The following is a 20,241-nucleotide window of genomic DNA, read 5'->3' on the forward strand; positions in this document are numbered from 1 at the left end:
TTGAAGTATCTTACTTTTTCACCCTGTGTATCTGTGTCACTTCTCTCTAAGCCACAGGCCGCTAAAGGAAGAGGACTGGCAGATGCACAATGACTACAGCCTGGTGAGAGAGGTGACACCCAAGCAGCACTACCAGCCCACCCAAGGGAGCTACCAGCTTCAGTTTGCTATTCAGCAGTTGCAGCAACAGAGACTTAAGGCTCATCATCAATTTCTGGACCAGACCCGCTGCGGACATCAGGTAAGATGTATCATTTTCTTAGTAAAGAATGTTTGTTTTCATTTAGCATCTTGGATGCTAAACAAGTGCACTGCTCATTTTTCCATTGGTAGTATTTGCATTTCTATTTTTTCTTCTTTCTTTTTTTTAAATAAAAATAGCACAGACACTTGTCTGTTAACACAATAAGATTATTTTTCAGATTCTTTTCTTTGTTGGTTTTCAGTAATGGCACCATGTAGAACTTAACCTTAAGAACTTTTAACCCATAAAAACCTCAACATTTGTGTCTGTATAATTTATGTCCTTACCTAAGCTCTGCACTTTGCAAAATAGTGCAAAATGCACCCACGTTAAGAGAAGAGCTTCCATGTTAGCCTCTGGAGAGCTATTTAGAGGTTCGCCTTCCAAACTGTCTAATAAAACAGTGTTTGGTGGAGACAGTAGCTTAATTCTAAAGACCAAAATGGAACAACTCTCTCCAATATCACATCATTTGAGTGAATGACTCTACTAGGCAAGTCAAATCTTGACTTTTCAAATAGCTCCATTAGTTTTCCTATTTTAAGACAAATAAATTCGGAATATGATTTTCTTAGCAGTAGAAATGTAGCGGCAAAAAACCTTTTAGTTATGGCTAACAAGCCGCGACAGATGTGATTTGGCTGTTTTTACAGGGAGATTAGAAAGTTAGAAAGGCCTTAGCGTAGGAGTTTTTTGTGTTTCTTTGTTTTGTTTTTTTTTAATGTTTAGACTAAAAAAGAGTGGCTCTCGCTTTTAGCGCAGTGACTTTGAAAGGAGATCTCACCAAGAAGGAGGATGTATGTTTCCATTTTCCAGAGGATTTGGTGGACTGAATCTATGGATTGAGAGAAATGGAGACAGGACAGTGCCATGGGACAGCTTAAAGGCTGGAATGACTGGATGCGCCCAATTTTTTCCGAGTACTGGAGTTGGCCTCACGTCATTGTTTCTCATCTTGGTTGGAACTTAATTAATGCAATTGAGGTGATATTTCTTTTGGCTTGGTCGGCAGCCTTACGTAAGGCACTTTATGATTCCTTCTCTGTTCCGTTCATCTCTTCTCGTACTTTAAACACATTTAACCACGTTTGTCTTATCTGTGACATGCTCCACCATAATTCAGCCATATAGCGGCATGAATACGTCTTACAATTTCAAAGCCCTTGTGCCATTAAGGACTTTATGTGTACAGAGCAGTACAAAGAGTCAGAAGACAGAGCTTTTTTGTTGTTCACCCTCTTAAACTGAGGTAATCGGAAGGCTGACTCTAGATATGGTTGTCTCACCATCAAGTCAGGCAACCCTCCCTAAAATCTTGGCTATCCCACCCCATTCATTCCCTTCTCCCCAGCTGTCATGGCAATGTGTGCCACTGCTTAGCTCTTAGGCAAAATCGTTTTGCATGGTATAGACCTTAATCTGCCAAGGAATTTGTCAGTGACTTGATTTCATTCTTTAGTGCCATTAGATAGGGGTTTTGATCTTTTTGATACAAATGTATTTTATCTCAAATTCTTGGATTTCCTGGCCTTGGGAGAAAGTTACCAATACTTTTTGATAATATAAATACACAAAAGGATGTTCTTAGTCGAATGTGGGTGCTCGTGTGCATACACGTTCTTCAGTGTGAGAGAAAGAGACAGGGGTCTGTTCCGGCACTCCAGTCCACGTTCCAGTTACTGGGTGCAGACTGCACGGCTCCTCCACAGGATTGGCCCGGGGCCACCTGGCAGCCAAAGAAAGGTGCCCTTCCTGGCCCCGCTCAAGCTGAATTGTGGCCATAGGCCTTGCAACCAGGAAACTTAGCTTCTCATTTATCAACACAGAAATTACATCAGATATTCCCCGTCACCCTGCCGGCCCTTTGAACGGCCACACTGTGAAACTGGAAAACCATTAGCTCGTTAGATAGCCGTATAAAGCTGCAGAGAAAATAGCGTGGACGTGAGATGTGGAAGGAATGTATGCGAGCATTCCCCGGCATTGCAAGGACAGAATGAAATGTGGCTCTAAAATATTATGTCAGAAAGACAACAGCATTTTCCCTCTTCACAAGCCTTTGAAGAGATCTTGTATAAAGAAATAAATAATGTGAAGAATTTGCTTTTCACTGGAGCCAGCTGCGAAAAAATGTCGAGCTTGTTTTGATACCGGATGGCATTTCATTAATATCTGCACTAATTTATGTCAGGCACTTTGATATTTCACCTTAATGACCAAAGGCCACATTTTTTTCCATGACTCACCCATTCCAAATTTGCTCCAACTTCCTTAGGCCTTTTTTGGGAGGGAGTTTGATTTTTATTTTGTCCTAAACAGTTCACTACACACATGTGAGGAACAATCCGCATGTCAGTGTGTGGCACATTTAACCAACCGAGGGAGAGTTGTTTTTCTTTTACTTGGCCTTTTGAATTTTGTGATGAAGCAAATGGCCCAACAGTGATCTACCGCTACATGCCAAACAATTAAAATGAAACGTTTATTAAGGTTAAAATAAACAGGGAGAAAAGGCTGAGATATTTTAAATTACACGAGAGGTGGACTGAACATCAGCGGCAACACGTCTGATGAATGATGGAATGAGGATTTGAGGTCCGGAGAGATGTACTACAGTGATTGTCTATAGCCGTCTGTAAAACACAGCAGAGGCTCCGTCTTGGTTTTGTGGCTCCATTACACCCATTGGTGTTGGAGATTTTGTCAAAACTGACTACAAGGACTACATTTAAACATGTTAAAGAATGAAGGCAGTCTTACCAAATATTGATGTTCAAGCTTGTTAGAATTGAATCTGTTTTTACATTATACATTATATTATATATGTGTATAACATGTAAGTTTACACGTTTCAATAAATCGCTGCACCCATTTCTCAGTTTCAAATGAGAGGTGGCTCAGTACATGAGGGAACATACTGTATATGTTTTGTTTCTTTTGCAGCTTTGTATACAGCCTGCGGTTGTACACAGTTAATGTCTTGACCAAGTATGTTTCAAATTACACATCAAATTTGAAACTTTGAAACTGGATTTATATTTCAGTTAAGATCTTTGTAACATGTTTATGTTCTCTCAAAAGCTGAGTTTTACAAAAGCTTGCTCGTTCATACAGGCTTGTATTTTAGGGTTAGTAATCACTCCACAGCCACCATCACTGGTCCAGTATCATTTTAAACCATTGAAGCCACAACTGTATGTTCCATGTTAACCTCTTTCAGCTAGTTATTGAAAATCCTTTGAATTCCTTAAAGCAAACTATAATATCACTAGATTTACCAGTGAGTAGTCATCCTTTGTAGTTGCTCTTATTGTACTGTACTCTGCCCAAAGTTTAAATTAAAGGTCTCAAACCTCTTTGCTTTGTTGGTTAAGTTTCAAAGTAGCTTGATTATTGTAGTAGTTTGATATTACCCATAAGTAACCGACTTTTGTTTTCTTTTTGGTTTCACAGGCTCAATTTCCAGACCAGACACCACATAGCCAGGCTCTCACAAAATCATCCAGCTGCTCTCCTTCCAGCTTTCACACTCTGCCCAATCAAAGCCATGGCCTAAGCCATGTCCAGACCTGTGTTAGCCCAGCTCTTGCTCCAAAGCCACCCAGCGGTGCCCGAGAGGGACAAGTCAGGAGAACGACTGCAAAGCGTCTCGTCAAGTAAGACAAATGTTGGCTCTGGATCACTCTATTTATTAACAATGCTCTATAACTGTCATATGGTTAAGTTAAATGAAGCCAAGGTCATCTGAACCTCTACTGACATCACCCGACAGAGGTAAATGTCTGAATGTGAAGGTACGTCACAGCTGGACTGGTCATTAAATGATCGAGCGAGTGGGTGTCAGTGGTCCTGCCTACTGTCCGCTCTGCTCAGAAAGCTTCTTCACAGAAACTAAGTGCAGTATTTAACAGCAATGAAGAAGAGTGAAGCGGACTATCTCCATTTTTTTGCTACACGTGAGAAAGGGCAAGATCGGACAACGTCCCAGCCTCCTTCGCCCTATTACACTTCCCATAGTTCATATGTGAAAACTGCTCATTTAATTTATCGCAGACAAAGTGCAGTGTGGTGGCAGGCCCTCCACCACCCACCCGCTTGTGGAATGAGACAGAGTTCATGGGATTGGTGAGCTCAACAGGACATGGCTAATGCTAATGAGAGTTCGAATATGCGTGTAGTGGAGTGCTCCCAGTCTTTTGGCCGCAGGGTGTATCTACCCGTTCAGTAAACAACCTCATCACAGGCCTGATTTCTGCCTGAACCGTAAACAAAACGTGGTTCAGTGAAAGGGCCTGGACTCGGAGCGCCGTTTAAATCCTGTTTGGTTTGGAGATAAGCTGAAGACTGCATAAGGAAAAATAAAAGGAAAGCAGTGAAGCCGGGCTGAACTGCCAGCTATTTTCCTCACTTATTTTATGACTTTATTACTGCAACATCTGGCAAAATTACCCAACAACAGCAAACCTTTGTGATCGGCGCTGACTGTTTGTTTAAAGTAGGTTGTTGCAGCGGTGAACTGCTCTTCACACTTATTTAATGTTTAAGAGGAAAGGATACCGCTGGACTGGAACACGGGCTGTTTTTGTAGTATTCCGGGTAAGCCCTTACAGTGTGTGAATTACCCCAGAGTCCCAACAGTGCATTTCTCTGTTTGACTTAATTCATTCATTGCAAGTTTGCAGGCCTGCTGATGCCGCAACCGAGCAGAGCCCTGGCTCTGCTGACGTGTTACATCCAGTCATCTGACTGGACTGGACAAACTGTACCTGGCAAGAAAATAGTTAAGAGGGCAGTGCCGTGGTGTAGGGGTTGTATAGAATAGGTTAGCGAGGCCATGTAGGTGCCGTGTTTGCTCGTGTGTGTGCATGTGTGTCTTCCTGGCAGTGGTTGTGTTTACCCTCTGCATGTGGAATTCCTGAGCCCCCTCACACTCTTCTCTGTCCTGCATTTTTGCGGTCGACTAGTGTGACAGTGGAGAGTGTGGGAAAAACGGAAGCTTCAGGACCAAAAATGCGCTGATGGAAACAATGAAGAGAAAGAATAAAGAGAGGAGAAAAGAAAGAATGACAGAAGAGAAAAAAAAAAGGTTAACTCTGTCCAGGAGAACGGAGATGATTGTTTGCAGAAAACGGTGGGATAATAAGTTGCTTCCCTTTATTTCCAGCCCACATTTTAGGGGCAACTTAATACCCCTGTTATTGAGGCACATCTGAAACACATCCCAGTATAGGCTTAAGCCCCTCCAGCTTATAATAGTATCACTGTGCTGGATGTGTTCAAGCAGTTCAAGGTTATACACCTTGAACACCTTCCTCCAGCCAACTGTAAAACTGTTGTTCGATATAAATACACCAGCACTGGCTTTGGCTGGTTTCCCCACCGCTGATGATCATCGACAGCTTTTAGTTAAATCTATTGATCAGAATGAGATTTGCATTTTTGAACATTTGTGATCCAATTAGATCCAACCAAATAGTTTCCTTCAAGTAAAAGTTTATTGGGGTTGTTTTTTTGGTCCCAAAGTTGGAAATGTTATCCACCGAGCGGGCAAGGTGACTGTGTAAAGTCACTTTTAAGTAAAGCTGAACGGAGACTGGTGCACTCTCATGAATGACAGTGCCTTTGATTTTAAGCTCAGCTAACACACTTGAAGCAAATGTGCAGCTTGTTGGTATCACACTCAACAGGGCAGGGCTCTGTCTGCTCTATCAACATACCACAGCTGCCAACTCGAGGGGCTGCAAGAGCTCAAAGTGGTATGACTTCAGTGAAGGCTTTGAAAGGAGCAATTTGTAACACAAATAAATGAGCCTGTTTGGTATTTTGTTTGCAAGGTTTGGTTAGTCGCAGCTGTAACTACGGAAACCCAGGCTGTCGTGTGGCATTACTAATAGGGTGACAATTACAGCAGCACCATTAATGTCAGCCTAGCTGCTGCTTTCACTCCCTATTAATCAGCCACAACAGTAGTTATTTTCACGGGATACTGTATACACACAGAAGCTGCCAAACGTGTGTTTATGGTTAAACTTTATCCCCGTTGGTCAGTTTGAGTAACATTAAGTCACGCTAACTACCTGAGCGCACCGAAAAGTAAAGCCGCACATCTGCTGTGTTTACATAAGAACTTCAGCTCTGTGAGAATAGCGCGAAATTTTCGGCACTGGGTCATGTGTCATGTGCGCACACTGCAAGTTCAGAGTCGGTTCTCACCAGCAGTGTTTCTGGCTGCTGTCTGACTCTTGAAGTGACAGAGTGAGACTGTTGACAAAGAAAGTGATGTGAAGAACCCAGAGGTCAAGTTGTTTTTTTCTTCGCCCCCCTGAATATGAAAGGGGTTTCTTCCTGTCGAGTTATGCCTCGCTTAAAGTGGGCCAGTTCTATTTGTGGTTGTGTAATGGTATGAAAGAACAACTGTGCAGCCCCTTACAAGGAGGCAGTGTGTACCCTCATTACCTTATTAATGCTCTTTTGGCAAGCCGCTGTCCTGGGGCGAGAGGTTAATGCCAGCTAAGCTTTATTTATTGTTCCCTCTAAAAAATGCTTAGCAGATTTAATGTATAAGGTTGCAGACACGTCTGCTCCTGCTTTATGCTTCAGTAGCTCTTATAATGATTTTCTGTTTGAAAATGTTATGTTTGCAGCCGGATTATGTGAAAAGGGCAGTGTAATTCCTTGTTTACGGTCGTCAGACTGTATGTATGACGCATTGTAAGAATTCTGGGCTCTGCCTCTGTGTTCCTTTTCTCTCTGTAATCTTTGCTCATAGTCGACATAGTCCCTAATCACTACAGTGTTCTTGCCAGTGTGACAATCACATCACCAAGGACAAGGAGAAGGAATTTCTCCCCTTCGTGTCACAATAGCTCCTGTGAGGCACTCAGTAAACACTTAGCCTCACCAACCTCCAGTGACTGCACACAAAGAGCAACTGTTAGATGCTGACTTCACTTTTCTTATGACAGAAGGTGGCTTGTCAGGCATTTTATACACAAATGAGTCTTAAAAAGCAGAAAAGTGTCTTGGTTAGGATGACATGAGCTGTGAGGATCAGAACATGTAGCCTCTCTGACCAATAGATACTAATTAATTGTAGTTATTATGACATTTTATTTCATATATAGTATAGTATCAAGCGATATTAACGATTTGCAATCTATTGGTATCTGCTTTTCTAATAACCAATAAATGATGGTTAAAAAAGTAAAGAGGAGACAGGAGAAACACCCTTCAACTATATTATAAATGTTGGCATTGCATAGCTTGCAATCTGCAGCTTCCTTGTTGGAAACGCACTGCTTGGAATGCCACAACACAACCAGCTGATCTGAGCAGAGCCTGGCAGATCATAAATGAGTACACAAATAATTACTCTTAAAACATTTAAGGGCATCTGTTTTTTGTTTCATGTGTTTAAAAGAAAGAAAAATATCAGCTCATATGTCGAATCTCCAAATATCGGTATCAGTTATTAAACTACTATAGAAAAATACCACGCTCCACCAGGTTCTGCTCCGAAATATTTGAGTGTTGGCATTTATCTTCTTGGCACAATTTGAATGACCACAAAGGCTGTTTGGAGTACTTTGGCATGTGTGTACATATATATGTGCGTCTCTTTCAGAGGACAGATTTTGTCCCTGTGGATAGCACTGCAGTCCACATTATACCTGGATTTGTGGTGGCAAACATACAGCCCGTGGGCTATAACCGGCCCATTAAAGGGTCCCATTCGCCCCACTGGAAGGCTTTAATATCAATGAAATCCACGGTTTACTACACAGCAGTGAAAATCTATGCAACATTAAGGGCATTTCTAGATCTTTAAAAATTGTTTAAATAATAAATAACGCTGCTATGTTAATGAGATTGGGCTGTGCGTGATCCATGAAGTAGATTGATTTGGATGAACTCTAGATGAACTACGATGGGAAAAGGTCTTTTAGCTTTAGGGAAGGAATTGTCAGCGATCCTTTGGTACTCCTGCTTCCAGCACTCTTTCATTCAGTACTCACAGCTTTTGCAGCACACATTTTTGAGCTCTGGCTTAACACACCTTTATAGCTTTGTGACTCTGTCTTGAACAGTTGCAAAATGATAATATTTTGAATAAAAATTGGGGGAAAAAAGAAAACTCTTTTGCAATGGCAAAATGTATAAAAACCCTTTCTCTGTAATAGTCGTAGATACAGAGGGTGTCTCCAGGACACACACAGGGTGAAAACCAAACATGCTACAGTATTGCAGCTGGAAACAATCACACACGCTGAAAACCAGTTTTCTTTATATATTTAGTTTGATATTTTGCTAAAAGCAGAACATTGGCATGAGACATGTGATGTGTACCACAGCTTGGATGAGCGCTGCAGAGACGAATTTGGCCTTTGCAGTGCAGTTCATCTTTGCATAACTCCTCTGGGAATGATAATTTTTGGTCTTCACGGATTTTTGTCCTGTGTCTGATTAACAGGCAGATGTCCTCAGAGAGTTCAGCCAGTGGAACCGTTGCCAGCAGCAAGCAGGTGGTCTACGAGGCCATCTGCGGTAAAACAGGTGGGTTTAATGTTGCAGTTCCACATATTATGCTTAGTGCTCTGCTGTAGTCCTCAGGCAGGAGTGAAGTTATGCCCACTCTATGCCAGTGTTAGTGATTACAGCTAGGCATAGTGGACATTCCCCATGGAGGTCTGACTAACACCACATGATATTTTTACCCACCTCCTGCTCGTTCAGTCGTGTGCAGGATCCGTAAATGTTTTCGACACACTGTAAGAAAGTAAATACATAGATACATACATACATAAAGGCATTGTTAAGTGATTAATTAATTACAACCCTGTTAGAGGAGTGAGGCTCTATTAATTAGGTCTTACAGTGATTTGTGCCCCATTAAGGGTTTGTGCCAAAAAGAGTTAAAGCAGCCAGAGCTGGAAGAGCAAAAGCAAAATTTCCATTGCAGTCATTTTCTGTTTGAAGAAGACCTAGTATGCCGTTTGCCAGCTCCATGTTTTTTGCTTCTTGTGCTTTACTAGAGAAGTTTTGCACCAGTAACTGTTCAAAAGAGTTCTTATTTATCTTATACTGGGTCTTGGTGCAGGCCCTGAGTTCATGCTCCATCTGAAACAAGCTGATTTAGCTCCTCCACCTTAAAGGCCGCTGTCCCTTTAAATTGAATCAAAATCAAATCAAATTTATTCACAGGACAAGTCAAGACATAAAACATAACCAGAATACTTTTCTCTTATGTGTTTAGTAAATACTATAATGTCATTATTTGAAACTTTTTCTGTGTGACAGTGTATAACAGAAGATAAGGTAAAGCACAAAAGGTCCTCTGTAGTTGTACAGTCCTGTGCAAAAGTCTTGCATCACCCTTCATTTCTTTCTATTTTTCCAGGAAAATGTCGTTTTTTGAAACCTGTGCAAACATACATACTCTATTTGCATGTTGGCTGGTTCTGTTCTCTGTTAAGATGACCCCACAGTGTTTATAATGTCGAGGTCCAGGCTTTGGGGAGGTCAATCCATGATAGTGTTTCATTATGTGTTTTTCTACCCAGGTATGCTTTTACTGCTTTGGCAGCGTGTTTAGGATCATTGCCATGCTGAAAAATGAAGCTGTTGCCAAACAGATATTTTCCCTGTGGTATTACTAGTGAATCAAAATCTCATGGTACTTTCATGTGTTTGCATTTTTGTATTAGTGCTGACACCATGACCATGACAGAGCCTCCGCCATGTTTTACAGATGGCTGTGAATACTCACTGTTGTACCTCTGTCCTTTGTACAAAAGAAATTGAAATTTGGATTCGTCACGTCATCCGATTTGTTGCCAGATGCAGCTCTCAGGTCTTGTGTCAGGTCTTTGCTCTGACTTTTTTCTTATTTCTTAAGGACGTGACTTTCACAAACTGTTCATCTACTGTGGATAGTTTTTTTAAGCCTGCCACTTCTTCTTTTGGCCTCCTCTTGTTCAGTCTCCTCAACTTTTTTAAAGATGCTGTACATGCAGCGCTCACATATGTATGGAAGCCCGTTTCCGCCACTAAAAAAAAAAAAAAAAAAGGATCCATAACTCAAAATTTCAAGTTATTTTCTCGAAATTTCGAGTTATTATCTCGAAATTTCGAGAAAAGCAACTCGAAATTTCGAGTTAGCGCTGCCAATCAGTAATCTACGTGAATGACGTCATTTCCATGTTACCCGGAAGCTGAAGCCCTCAGCTACAAATGCTACAGCTAAGCTACCGGTATTACATCCAGTCGTGAATGCACAGATTGCTGAGTGTTTTCAGCCTGGCTTCACAAATGATGAAATCCCTGTTATTAGCTGAATCACATGGTGTTACTATCAGCAAACATACTTTAATTTGTTGGGATCCGTTTTTGAGTGCGCGGTCCTGCGCCATATGCTTCCGGGTAACAAGAAAGCGACCTCATTCACGTATATTTTTGATTGGCAGAGCTAACTCGAAATTTTGAGAAAAGTAACTCGAAATTTCGAGTTATATTTCTCGAAATTTCGAGATAATAACTCGAAATTTCGAGAAAATAACTCGAAATTTCGAGTTATGGATACTAGCTTTTTTTTTTTTTTTTAGGGGCGGAAACGGGCTTCCATACATATGCCACGTTTTGGTTAATAGCAAAAAAAAATACTATTTTATGTCTGAAAATGAGGGGTGGCTCAAAGCTTTTACACAGTACTGTGTGTTCTGCATGTGTTCAGATCCAGAGGAACGACACCACTCTGGGATTAAAAGGCACAGCAGTGAAGACATCTTTTTTTGAGATCAACGGATGGGAACATTTGGGGCATTTCCATCTGTTGGCCATTGCCATGCAGTTGTAATTACTGTCCATTTGCCAAATGCTGTACCGAATAAATAACACCTCTCAAGAGAATGACAAATGCAACTCAGACTTTGTGGGTTCGTGCACTCACGTGTGTGCTTCTGTCATCTTGCCTTATTTCCACAGCTCTTTCCATCCTGAGAGAAGTGTTGAGCTTATTGCAGTGATATTAAGCAGTTTGCGCTTATGCACACATCTGTTTGCCTGATCACGGGCTTTTTCCACAGCACTACTATACATTAGCATTAGAAAATCACACCATTCTTCACATCATGTCAGTGTCGCAGTCAAGCGAGATCAGCTTGTTGGAAAAACGCAGTAGCTGTGCATCGACCTGTCATCCCTACAACTCCTATCCACACTAAAACACACACACACACACACAAAATATTTTTTTTAGTTCTCCATTTTCCTCCTCTTCCCAAACTATGAAACCTGGCTAAGGTTAACAAACATCTTACAAACTCATCAATTACTGTAACTGGATCCTTTGGGAGCAACTTCTGCATTTAATGAATGCATTTTTTTCCACTGTTCAGGGTGCAAAGGGTGCTTCACTCATGAATTAAAACATATCACTAATATATATATATATACATACATACATACATACATACGTGTGTGTGTGTGTGGAGAGTTAAACCACTTAGTGGTGCAGGTTTAACCATGCGTTTTTAAATGAGGCTGAGGGTAAAACGGAGACTCTGTGTGGTGTTTTGGCAGAGGGAGGGGTTATTGAAAGGGACACAGCCTTTGTGGAGCTTCAGAGTGCATCAGGTCTTTCTGCCTGCCCGGTGTACCTCTGTTATGAGATGACTGAGCTTCCCTGATCGACTCTGACAGGCAGTTAGAGCGAGTCCAAATGGAGAGCATTCTCTCTGATCAGCTGTCAGCCGTCATTAATCACACTCTCCCTTTATCTCTCTCTTGTGCTCTCTCATAATATCTTCCTCTCTTTGCTCCTGAAACCCTCCCTTTATCCTCTGCAAACCTTTTCTGCTCACTAACCCCCGCCTCGCCCTTTTCCCCACTTCTGCTGTGTTGATTTTTGACATGACACGAGGGCGGGATTTTGATGAAGACCAACCGGAGCTAACAAGACGAGATCGTATCGGCCACATGTGTTTCAGAGTGCTTCCCTTGAAGTTTCCTTGAAGCTCTCAGTGCTCCACAGTCGGTGACTGTGAGGAGATTTATTGCTTGAGTTTGAGAAGGAAATGAATGCTGAACTTGGGTCAATTGAATGGAAGTCTGATCATGTCAGGACAGATGGCTTAGGCCTCTCTCTATCAAAATAAGACTGTGTGGTGTATTGTTAGGATAGGAAGGTAGTTTTTGGCTGCCATCCCTGTTTTCAGATATATTATGTAAGTTACTGGATTTAATTTACCAGATGGATTTGTAATTGACTCACTCTACTGAACTATGTATGTGAGTAGGCATTTTATTGGTAGATTAAGATTTAGTGTAGGGTATGTGAAAAAAATGTTTGCCCCTGTCCTGATTTCCTATTTTTTGTATGTTTGTCACACTTAAATGGTTCAGATTGTCAAATAAATTTAAATATTACACAAAGATAACACAAATAAACACAAAACCCAGTTTTTTGATGAAGGTGTTTATTATTAAGTGGGGAAAAAATCCAAACCTGCATGAGCCTGCGTGGAAAAGTGATTGCCCCCTAAACCCAATAAGTGGTTGGGCCACCCTTAGTATCAACAACTGCACTCAAGCATTTGGGATAAGTGGCATTGAGTCTTTTACATCGCTGTGGAGGAATTTGGCCCACTCATCGTTGCAGAATTGTTGTAATTCAGCCACACTGGAGGGTTTTCAAGCATGAACCACCTTTTTAAGGTCATGCCACAGCATCTCAATCAGATTCAGGTCAGGATTTTGACTAGACAACTCGAAAAGTCTTTTTTTGTGTTTTTCTTAAGGCATTCAGAAGTGGACTTGCTGGTGTGTTTTGGGTCTTTGTCCTGCTGCAAAACTCAAGTGCACTTCAGCTTGAGGTCATGAACAGATGGCCGGATATTCTCCTTCAGGATGTTTTTGTAGATTGCAGAATTCACAGTTCCATGTAGCAGAGTAAGTCTTCCAGGTCCTGAGGCAGCAAAAAAGCCCCAGGATATTACACTACCACTGCCATAGTTTACTGTTGGTATGATGTTCCTTTTCTGAAATGCTCTGTTAGTTTTATTCCAGATGTAACTTGACTGAAACCTTCAGAAAAGTTCACCTTTTGTCTCATCAGTCCGCAGAATATTCTTCCCCAAATCTTGGGGATCATCAGGATGTTTTTGGCAAATGTGAGACAAGCTTTCGTGTTGTCAATCTTTCTTACTGTTGAATCATGAACTCTGACCTTAACTGAGAGATGTGAAGCCTGTGGTTCTTTAATGTTGTTTTGGGTTCTTCCGTAACCTCCTGGATGAGTCGTTGAAATGCTCTTGGAGTAATTTTGGCTTCACCATTGTTCCAAGTTTTCTCCTACTTCTACAACGGCTCTCACAGTGGTTCACTTGAGTCTCAAACAGAGCTGGGCAGTAACGCGTTACTGTAATCCGATTACTTTTTTCAAGTAACAAGTAAAGTAAGGGATTAATATTGCAAAAATGTAATTAGATTACTGTTACTTTCCCGTAAGCATGCTGCTGTACTGCGTTACTAAACTGTGATTTAGTTTGTGAGAGTGTCTCATGACAATGACGTACAAGTGTGTGACGTCCATGGCAGCAACAGATGCGTGTAGATCAACAGTGGATAATATGGAGTCCGGGAGAGAGCACGACCGTGCAGTGTTTAAAGCTTGGAAGTACTGACATTACTTTAAGTTTGATTGCGTGAAAAGTGATAAAAACATTAGCGTCCACAGTACAATCTACATGGGAAGAAAACTTCTTTCTACAGCGAAAAATTCAACTTCAAATCTGAGCAAGTACCTAGCACGCTGCCACCAGAGTGTGAAATTCACAGGGAAAGGGGTTAGGGGTTGCAATGTGCATAAAGTTAACAGATTAAAACTAATAAAAAAAGTTAAAGGAGACTTTTTCATTTGATTCAATTTTATATCATGAAATATGCAGAAAAATAGAATTGGGCTTTAAGGTCTATTGCTTTTGAATTACTTTTGAAAATAAGTAATCAGTAACTTTAATGTAAAGTAACTGGATTGCCTTCTTGGAGAAGTAATCAGTAATTAGTAATTAATAACTATTTTCAAGTAACTTGTCCAACACTGGCCATTCTTTGAGACCCTTTCCAGACTGACTTTGTTTCTCAGGTCTTTCTTCAGATTGTGACATGATGTACTGCCAGGTTCACTTTGTCAGACAGCTTCTATTTGAGTGATTTCTTGATTCATCAGGTCTTCCAGTAATTGTTTTTGTTTTTAGTGAAACTGAGCACGGCTTTCCAAAAAATGTGATTAATCACAGGTAATTCATGATGTAACAAGAGGGGCTGTGTGAAAAAGTAGGCTTGTATAACCTTTAATCAATGATCATAATCAATCATCATTTAAAAACTGCATTTCCTATTTACTCAGGTTATCTTTGTCTAATATTAAAATTAGTTTGATGATTTGAAACATGCAAGTGTGACAAATATGCAAAACACTAGAAAATCAGGAAGGGAAACACTTTTTCACACCACTGGGCAGCGTTTGACTGAAGTTGTTGTTAGTTACTGTTTCAACCTTTTAAGTTTAGCTTGCTTTGAGATCCCTTGATTTCTCCTTCTCGTTTCAGTTTCATTCAGAGTGGGCTATAAAGCAGAGAATATTGTCCCTTTATCTTTCTTTTGCTGAGCTAGAGGAAGCCACTTCCAGCAGCCCTGTCATCGGGTTGGAAGCGAGGGAGATGTTTTTCGTTTTCCAGCTCAGTCAGTCAGTCCTCGCAGTGTAAAAAAGCACCAAAACAAACAGTGCAGAGAGGGAATGAAAGGGAATACTGTTTGGGAGCACAAACACAGCAGCTCCAACTGTACTTGGAATGTCTTTTTCTACCGGATACCTGGCTGCACGCCAGCCGGTTGAACACGAACAACTGAGCTGACTGATGAGATCAGCTGGTATCCACCTTGACCATGAATAATTGAAGAGGTGGACTCCACAACGGTTTAGCAAACTCTTCTGAAGAAAAACTCTTTTGGGCTTCTGTTTCTGTACACATGAGGGGTAGACCTTTGACTGCCTTTCTCACTCTTGTTATTTCTTCTTCTTCTTTTTGTTCTTTTAAAAAAATAAATAAAGGTCTTTCTGCATACCGCAAGCTGTTCCAGGATCAGGAGCCCACTCACAGATGACACGAAGGCGACCAGAGGCACGTCCTGCCACTCTGCAGGCCTGACAGGTGTCTCTGCATGTAACTGCATCTCACAGAGGTTTATTCTGGGACGGGACAACAGATAAAAGTATGCCACACATCGAACAGGGTCCTATTAATTTCTCAATGATACAGCCACAGACATGCAAGAGGATAGTGTGCCAGGCCAAAAATGCCCGGCTTTGACGCAGGTCGGGATTTTGTTGCGCAGCTCCACCCCCTCCCCTCATCGCCCTTGGCTACAATCAGTCCGTATCCCACAGTGCCCGCCCTCATTCTCTCCATGCTGTTGATGCCACAGGAAGATTTCACTGACAGATAGCCTTCAGCAGATGGTTCTTCAAGCCCTGTTGGTATTTTAACTACAGGATTCGTTGTTTTATTCTGTGCTCAGGCAGTAGCATGTCCACCACAACCATGCGTGCACATTTTTCTACTTTTCTCTTTTTCTTTTCTTTTTTTAAACACAGGTGATATGCGGGTTTCGGTAATGAGAGACCTCTGTTAAGTTTTTGACAAGCATTGTTGAGCCCGCATGAGCAACTTCTCATTTTACAGTCATGAATGATAAGTGTGCAGAGAAGTTCTTTTCATGTGTGGCTTTCCAGCGTTAGACACTCCTGACTCCCACTCCTCGCTGGAAGCCACACAGTTGCCAAATCTGACTCCTCTGCCTTTTCGCCCTGAGGACATGTTAAGCATAGCACCCTTTTTCTTGTGGGCCTGATAATAAAATGTGATTGTATTAATGCTGTTCCCTTGTTTGTATCTACAAAGATGACCCAACAGGGATGTTCAGGTTTCATGTAAAGAATGCAGTCGGCTTATTCCTGTAAACTGTTGAGATGCTGATATTGTTTTTCTGGATGGACCAAATTCATTATTTTTGATTAAAAAATAAATAAATTATTGTCATTACATCAGTATTTATTTACTGTACATTGTCCAGCGTAACCTTTTTGGCCCATTTCTGTAGCTCAAAGCCTAAAATGAAAAAGGAAAAGATCTATAATGAAGGTCGACCAGTATCCTCACAGATATTCTGTGGCTTGGGACCATATAGTGAGTTCACTCAGGGGTGTGTTTATTTAAAAAAAGAAGATGTGAGGTAGTGGTCAGCAGTTTTACCATGTGTTTATAATAACTTTGTCTGAAATACTTGAATTTTGTGCATGATTTTCTCACATCAGCTGATGACTATCACCTGGGTGAGTGTGCACAGATTGTAGTTTTCAATGCAGTACAACAGGTCAACTGTTTTAACATGTAACTTGACGGTGAATGTTTTTGTAACATGTGCTCTTTGACGTCATGTTGTGAAGTCCTACCTATTAAAGCCAGAACTCCCAAAAGCAAGATCCAAATCAGTGTGTGTAACGTAATGTGGTGACAGCGATGTTTACAATGTAAAGAAAAGAAAACTGAGACGAAAAACAACTCCTTTCCTCTGATAGTAAATATTTATGTTTTATTAACAGTAATTTGCTCATACAGGTGTCCCCTCTTGGATTTTCCCTTTATAGCTAATGTCTCTCCTATTCAATTCCCATATTAAGAAAAATACAAAGAGGCCACTAGGATGAGTAAATCACTGTATGGGATGTGAGTTTTTGAGACATGCTTAGAAAACATAAACATTTACTACAGGTGTTTTTTCTTTGTTTATTTTCCATATGGGCTGTACCATGTTATAATCTCTTTGACTGTTTACAATATGCATGGAAATGTAGTATTTTTGGGACCAGTGAGGCTGTTTGTAGCAAACAAAATTGAAATGAATACTTGGAAAGCATTAAAAAACACGATGACTGTGACTCTAACCGCTTTTGTTCATTTTGTTCGAACACTTGAAATTCAGCCCCTGACCTTTTGAAATAAAAAGACCCTAAAACATGTGTGAACTAAAACATAAATACCACAACAGTAAAGGAGAAAAAAACGAACTGTCCAACATTTTTAATTAAAAAAAAAAGTGTTTCCAAGAGTAATAAGAAAAACATTTACAGTTTGTGATCTATTAAAGTTCACTTAGTGACATTACATCATCTCATACAACAGAAAAGGCTTCATTTAAAAACAAAACGATCCCTGGAATCACCAGTCCTGTTGCATTATAGAGGTAAACATAACCATGGAAATACTACTTTGAAATAACGATCGGTTTCCAGCATGTTGTCTTTTCATTTAGATCATTTTTAATCGACAGCATTTAATCCTAAACAAACAGTATAGGGAGCCGCGGCGCGCACAGCGTCAGTTTCCAGCTCGGACTTTTTGAATGTGTCCCGTGTGATGCGTTTGCTCTCTTTTGGCGTATGCTGAGTTTAGTCTGAGTCCTTCTCTGTCTCTCCCTCTCTCTCTTTTTAATGCATCCTTGAGAATGGATCGGTCATTTATTGTTCTGTTTCTCTTTCACTGAAAATGGCCTTTGATTACCAATAGTCGTGGACACGAGGTACAAAATGCTGGACAAACAAAAAAATATGAGAAACACTGATGTCAAAAAGTAATTAACTACCAAGAGGTCTGATGGGTTTGAGAGCGCTGTTGGTGAAGTGGTGTATGACAGGTCTTCTAAGTATAGCTGTAGTGGACTCCATCTCTTTTTTCATTTGTTTTTTAAGAGCTTGGGCAAAGCTAAAGCATGGGAAAGAGGTACTCATGGAGGCCAAACTGTACATTGCCCGCTTTAATTCCTCATACCCGCTTCAGGCAGTGCTGGGAGTGATCAAATCCCATGCCTTGCTTCTCACAGGGCACCCCCCCCCCTTCCCTCCCTCGAAGACCTTGAAGTTTAGCTGCACTTGCAGGACTTGACGACCATGTTTGAAAGCTGCTCGACTTTCGGGGAGCGACCCACGTAGTAGAGGATGGTTAGGGGCTCCAAGTCCTGAGGAACACAGCAGGGAGAGGCGGACGCTTCGGGGTTCAAGGTGTTGTACAGGCTCAGCAGCTGTGAAAGGAAGATGACAAAAGAGATGAGGGTTGGCAAGCACATTTCCAAACACCAAAACGGATTCGAGAAGTGGCACTTTTTCTCACCGAGCTGTGGGTGGTGTCTGCACTGCGTAGGTAAGGACAGGGACCAGAGCAGAAGTTGGCATAGTACCCTTCGGGCTGGTGTATCCACCTCCATCCCAGATCCTCACGGAAATTAATATATAGTTGTCGCACACAGCAGTTCTCCTCGTAATTGCTGCAGAAATGAAAGGGGGAGACAATGATTACCCTCTAGATTTGGAGGATAACACACAAATTTAAGTATACATTTTCCACCCCGTGGCCTCAGTCAGAGATGAGACTCAAGTTCAGAAATTCCAGTCTTAGGTGTGCCCTTTTTTTCCCCTCTTGGAGTCAGCCCAGGTGTCTTTGGTACTGCCTGTCATAGGAAATCCAGAGTTGAGGAGAAGGTGTGTAAGAGGCGGTAGTGTTTGCTAGTACCGAGACAGATCCTGACTTGTATAATCTAGTACCTCCGCCATGCTCATCTGGGTGATTAACAAGTTTATTGCATGTATTCTTTGTGTGTTCTGCGCTTATTTACACGTCTTCCCTGTCATGTTTTTTGAAACGTGACAGCTGATATTTTAATTGGATGCGGGTGCTTTATTCAAGTGTCCCTGGAATATTAGCCCAGTAGGCAAATGTCTTAAATTGTCAGCGCAGGTGCAGCCAGAGAGAAACGGTTTTGGGAGAATTTATTTTAAGATGATGAGCAATAGTCTAAGTAGTGCATTACATTTTCCAGGGGGAGCGAATGAGGCTTACTTGAAGCAGTAATTGGTGTCAAGTGCCCGCTTGCGCCTTCGGGAGGAAGACTGGGCATCCAGCCTGTGGGGAGGGAGCATCATGAGGATGAGGTGGGGGTACAGCTGCTCCTTTTGGCTTTTCACACGGCTCTGCTCGTCATACTCTGCTTCCATCCCTGCAGGAGGAGGTTTTTTTTAAAGATATCAAGGGGAAAAAAACTACACATTTTTTTTAAAGACTCTTCAACAGCTGATGTTAGTGAAAGTAAGATTTAGTTTTAATCAGCATAATCAGTTGTAACTCTTACATATGAATATTCTCCAGGCCCAACTTCATTCACTTCTGTCTCACTTTTCTTCCCTTCCTGGATTTCACACTGGTCCCTCTAACTTCCTTTCTTCCCCTCCATTCTCCCCCTGGGCCAGTGTCTGCTCATCCACTCTATCCCTGATAGCTAAAGCAGTGGATATCTCAGGAGAGATGCTGCTGGTGGATATGTACGGCCCTCTTTAATTTGGGGCCAAACGTCTGAGCGCCGTGGCAGCACATTCCTTGTGGCCAAGCCAGTCAAGAGCGTTCCCAGGACCGAGGGCCTGGGGGCCCCAGCGCTAAGTGAGATACCAGATCGATTGTATTCCCATGCTCTGTGCCTCTCTCTCTTCCTCTTAGAAAGGAAACCCATTATCTTAACAAAAAGACCTCAGTGAGTTTTGCTGCTAGAGGAACATGCTGATGACTGGACTGGAAAGTACTTTTATAGACCGGTTGCATAATAATAAAAGTATTGTGAGTGATATTTTATGACAAATGCATCCTAATTCACCATGAGAAACATTTTTGTAGAGCACACGAGGACTCCTCATCAGCGCTTCAGGCAACTTTAATCGAGGCAGTAAATGCACTAAAACAAAAGATTTCTTTTTGAAATGTGGGCCAAAAATCCAGAAATTTCCAGTCTACCTCCTTTTGTACAAGTATCTCTCTGCCAGCTCGACACAGCATCAGCAAACAGAGCAAAAGATTTATAGCTGTTATTCAACATTAATACAGGGAGTGCAGAATTAT

General features: G+C 41.4%; 2 protein-coding genes across 5 annotated transcripts in view; one reads left to right on the forward strand and one right to left on the reverse strand.

Annotated features, from left to right (window-relative positions):
• Positions 1-17,240, forward strand: part of ttll5 (tubulin tyrosine ligase-like family, member 5) — a 56,618-nt gene extending 39,378 nt beyond the window's left edge. For 2 of the 4 annotated variants that reach the window (XM_005742704.1, XM_013913278.1), the window contains 4 exons: positions 52-241; positions 3,698-3,900; positions 8,715-8,797; positions 10,974-11,165. In XM_005742704.1, the coding sequence (XP_005742761.1) occupies positions 52-241; positions 3,698-3,900; positions 8,715-8,797; positions 10,974-11,035 (538 nt within the window). In that variant the 3' untranslated portion in view covers positions 11,036-11,165. Of the gene's footprint in view, positions 1-51; positions 242-3,697; positions 3,901-8,714; positions 8,798-10,973; positions 11,166-15,353 lie in introns of those variants that run through there. The other 2 variants (XM_013913276.1, XM_013913277.1) reach the window with 2 other exon arrangements.
• The window catches only part of tgfb3 (transforming growth factor, beta 3), a 12,513-nt gene continuing 9,146 nt past the window's right edge, over positions 16,875-20,241 (reverse strand). Inside the window, exons 5-7 of the mRNA XM_005742702.1 lie at positions 19,195-19,351; positions 18,469-18,622; positions 16,875-18,379 (exon numbers count right to left, since the gene is read on the reverse strand). Coding sequence (XP_005742759.1) covers positions 18,221-18,379; positions 18,469-18,622; positions 19,195-19,351 — 470 coding nt within the window. The 3' untranslated portion in view covers positions 16,875-18,220. The remainder of the gene's footprint in view (positions 18,380-18,468; positions 18,623-19,194; positions 19,352-20,241) is intronic.

Source organism: Pundamilia nyererei, unplaced genomic scaffold (assembly GCF_000239375.1).
Source record: "Pundamilia nyererei isolate P.nyererei 1_Seehausen unplaced genomic scaffold, PunNye1.0 scaffold00123, whole genome shotgun sequence".
NCBI lineage: Eukaryota > Metazoa > Chordata > Actinopteri > Cichliformes > Cichlidae > Pundamilia > Pundamilia nyererei.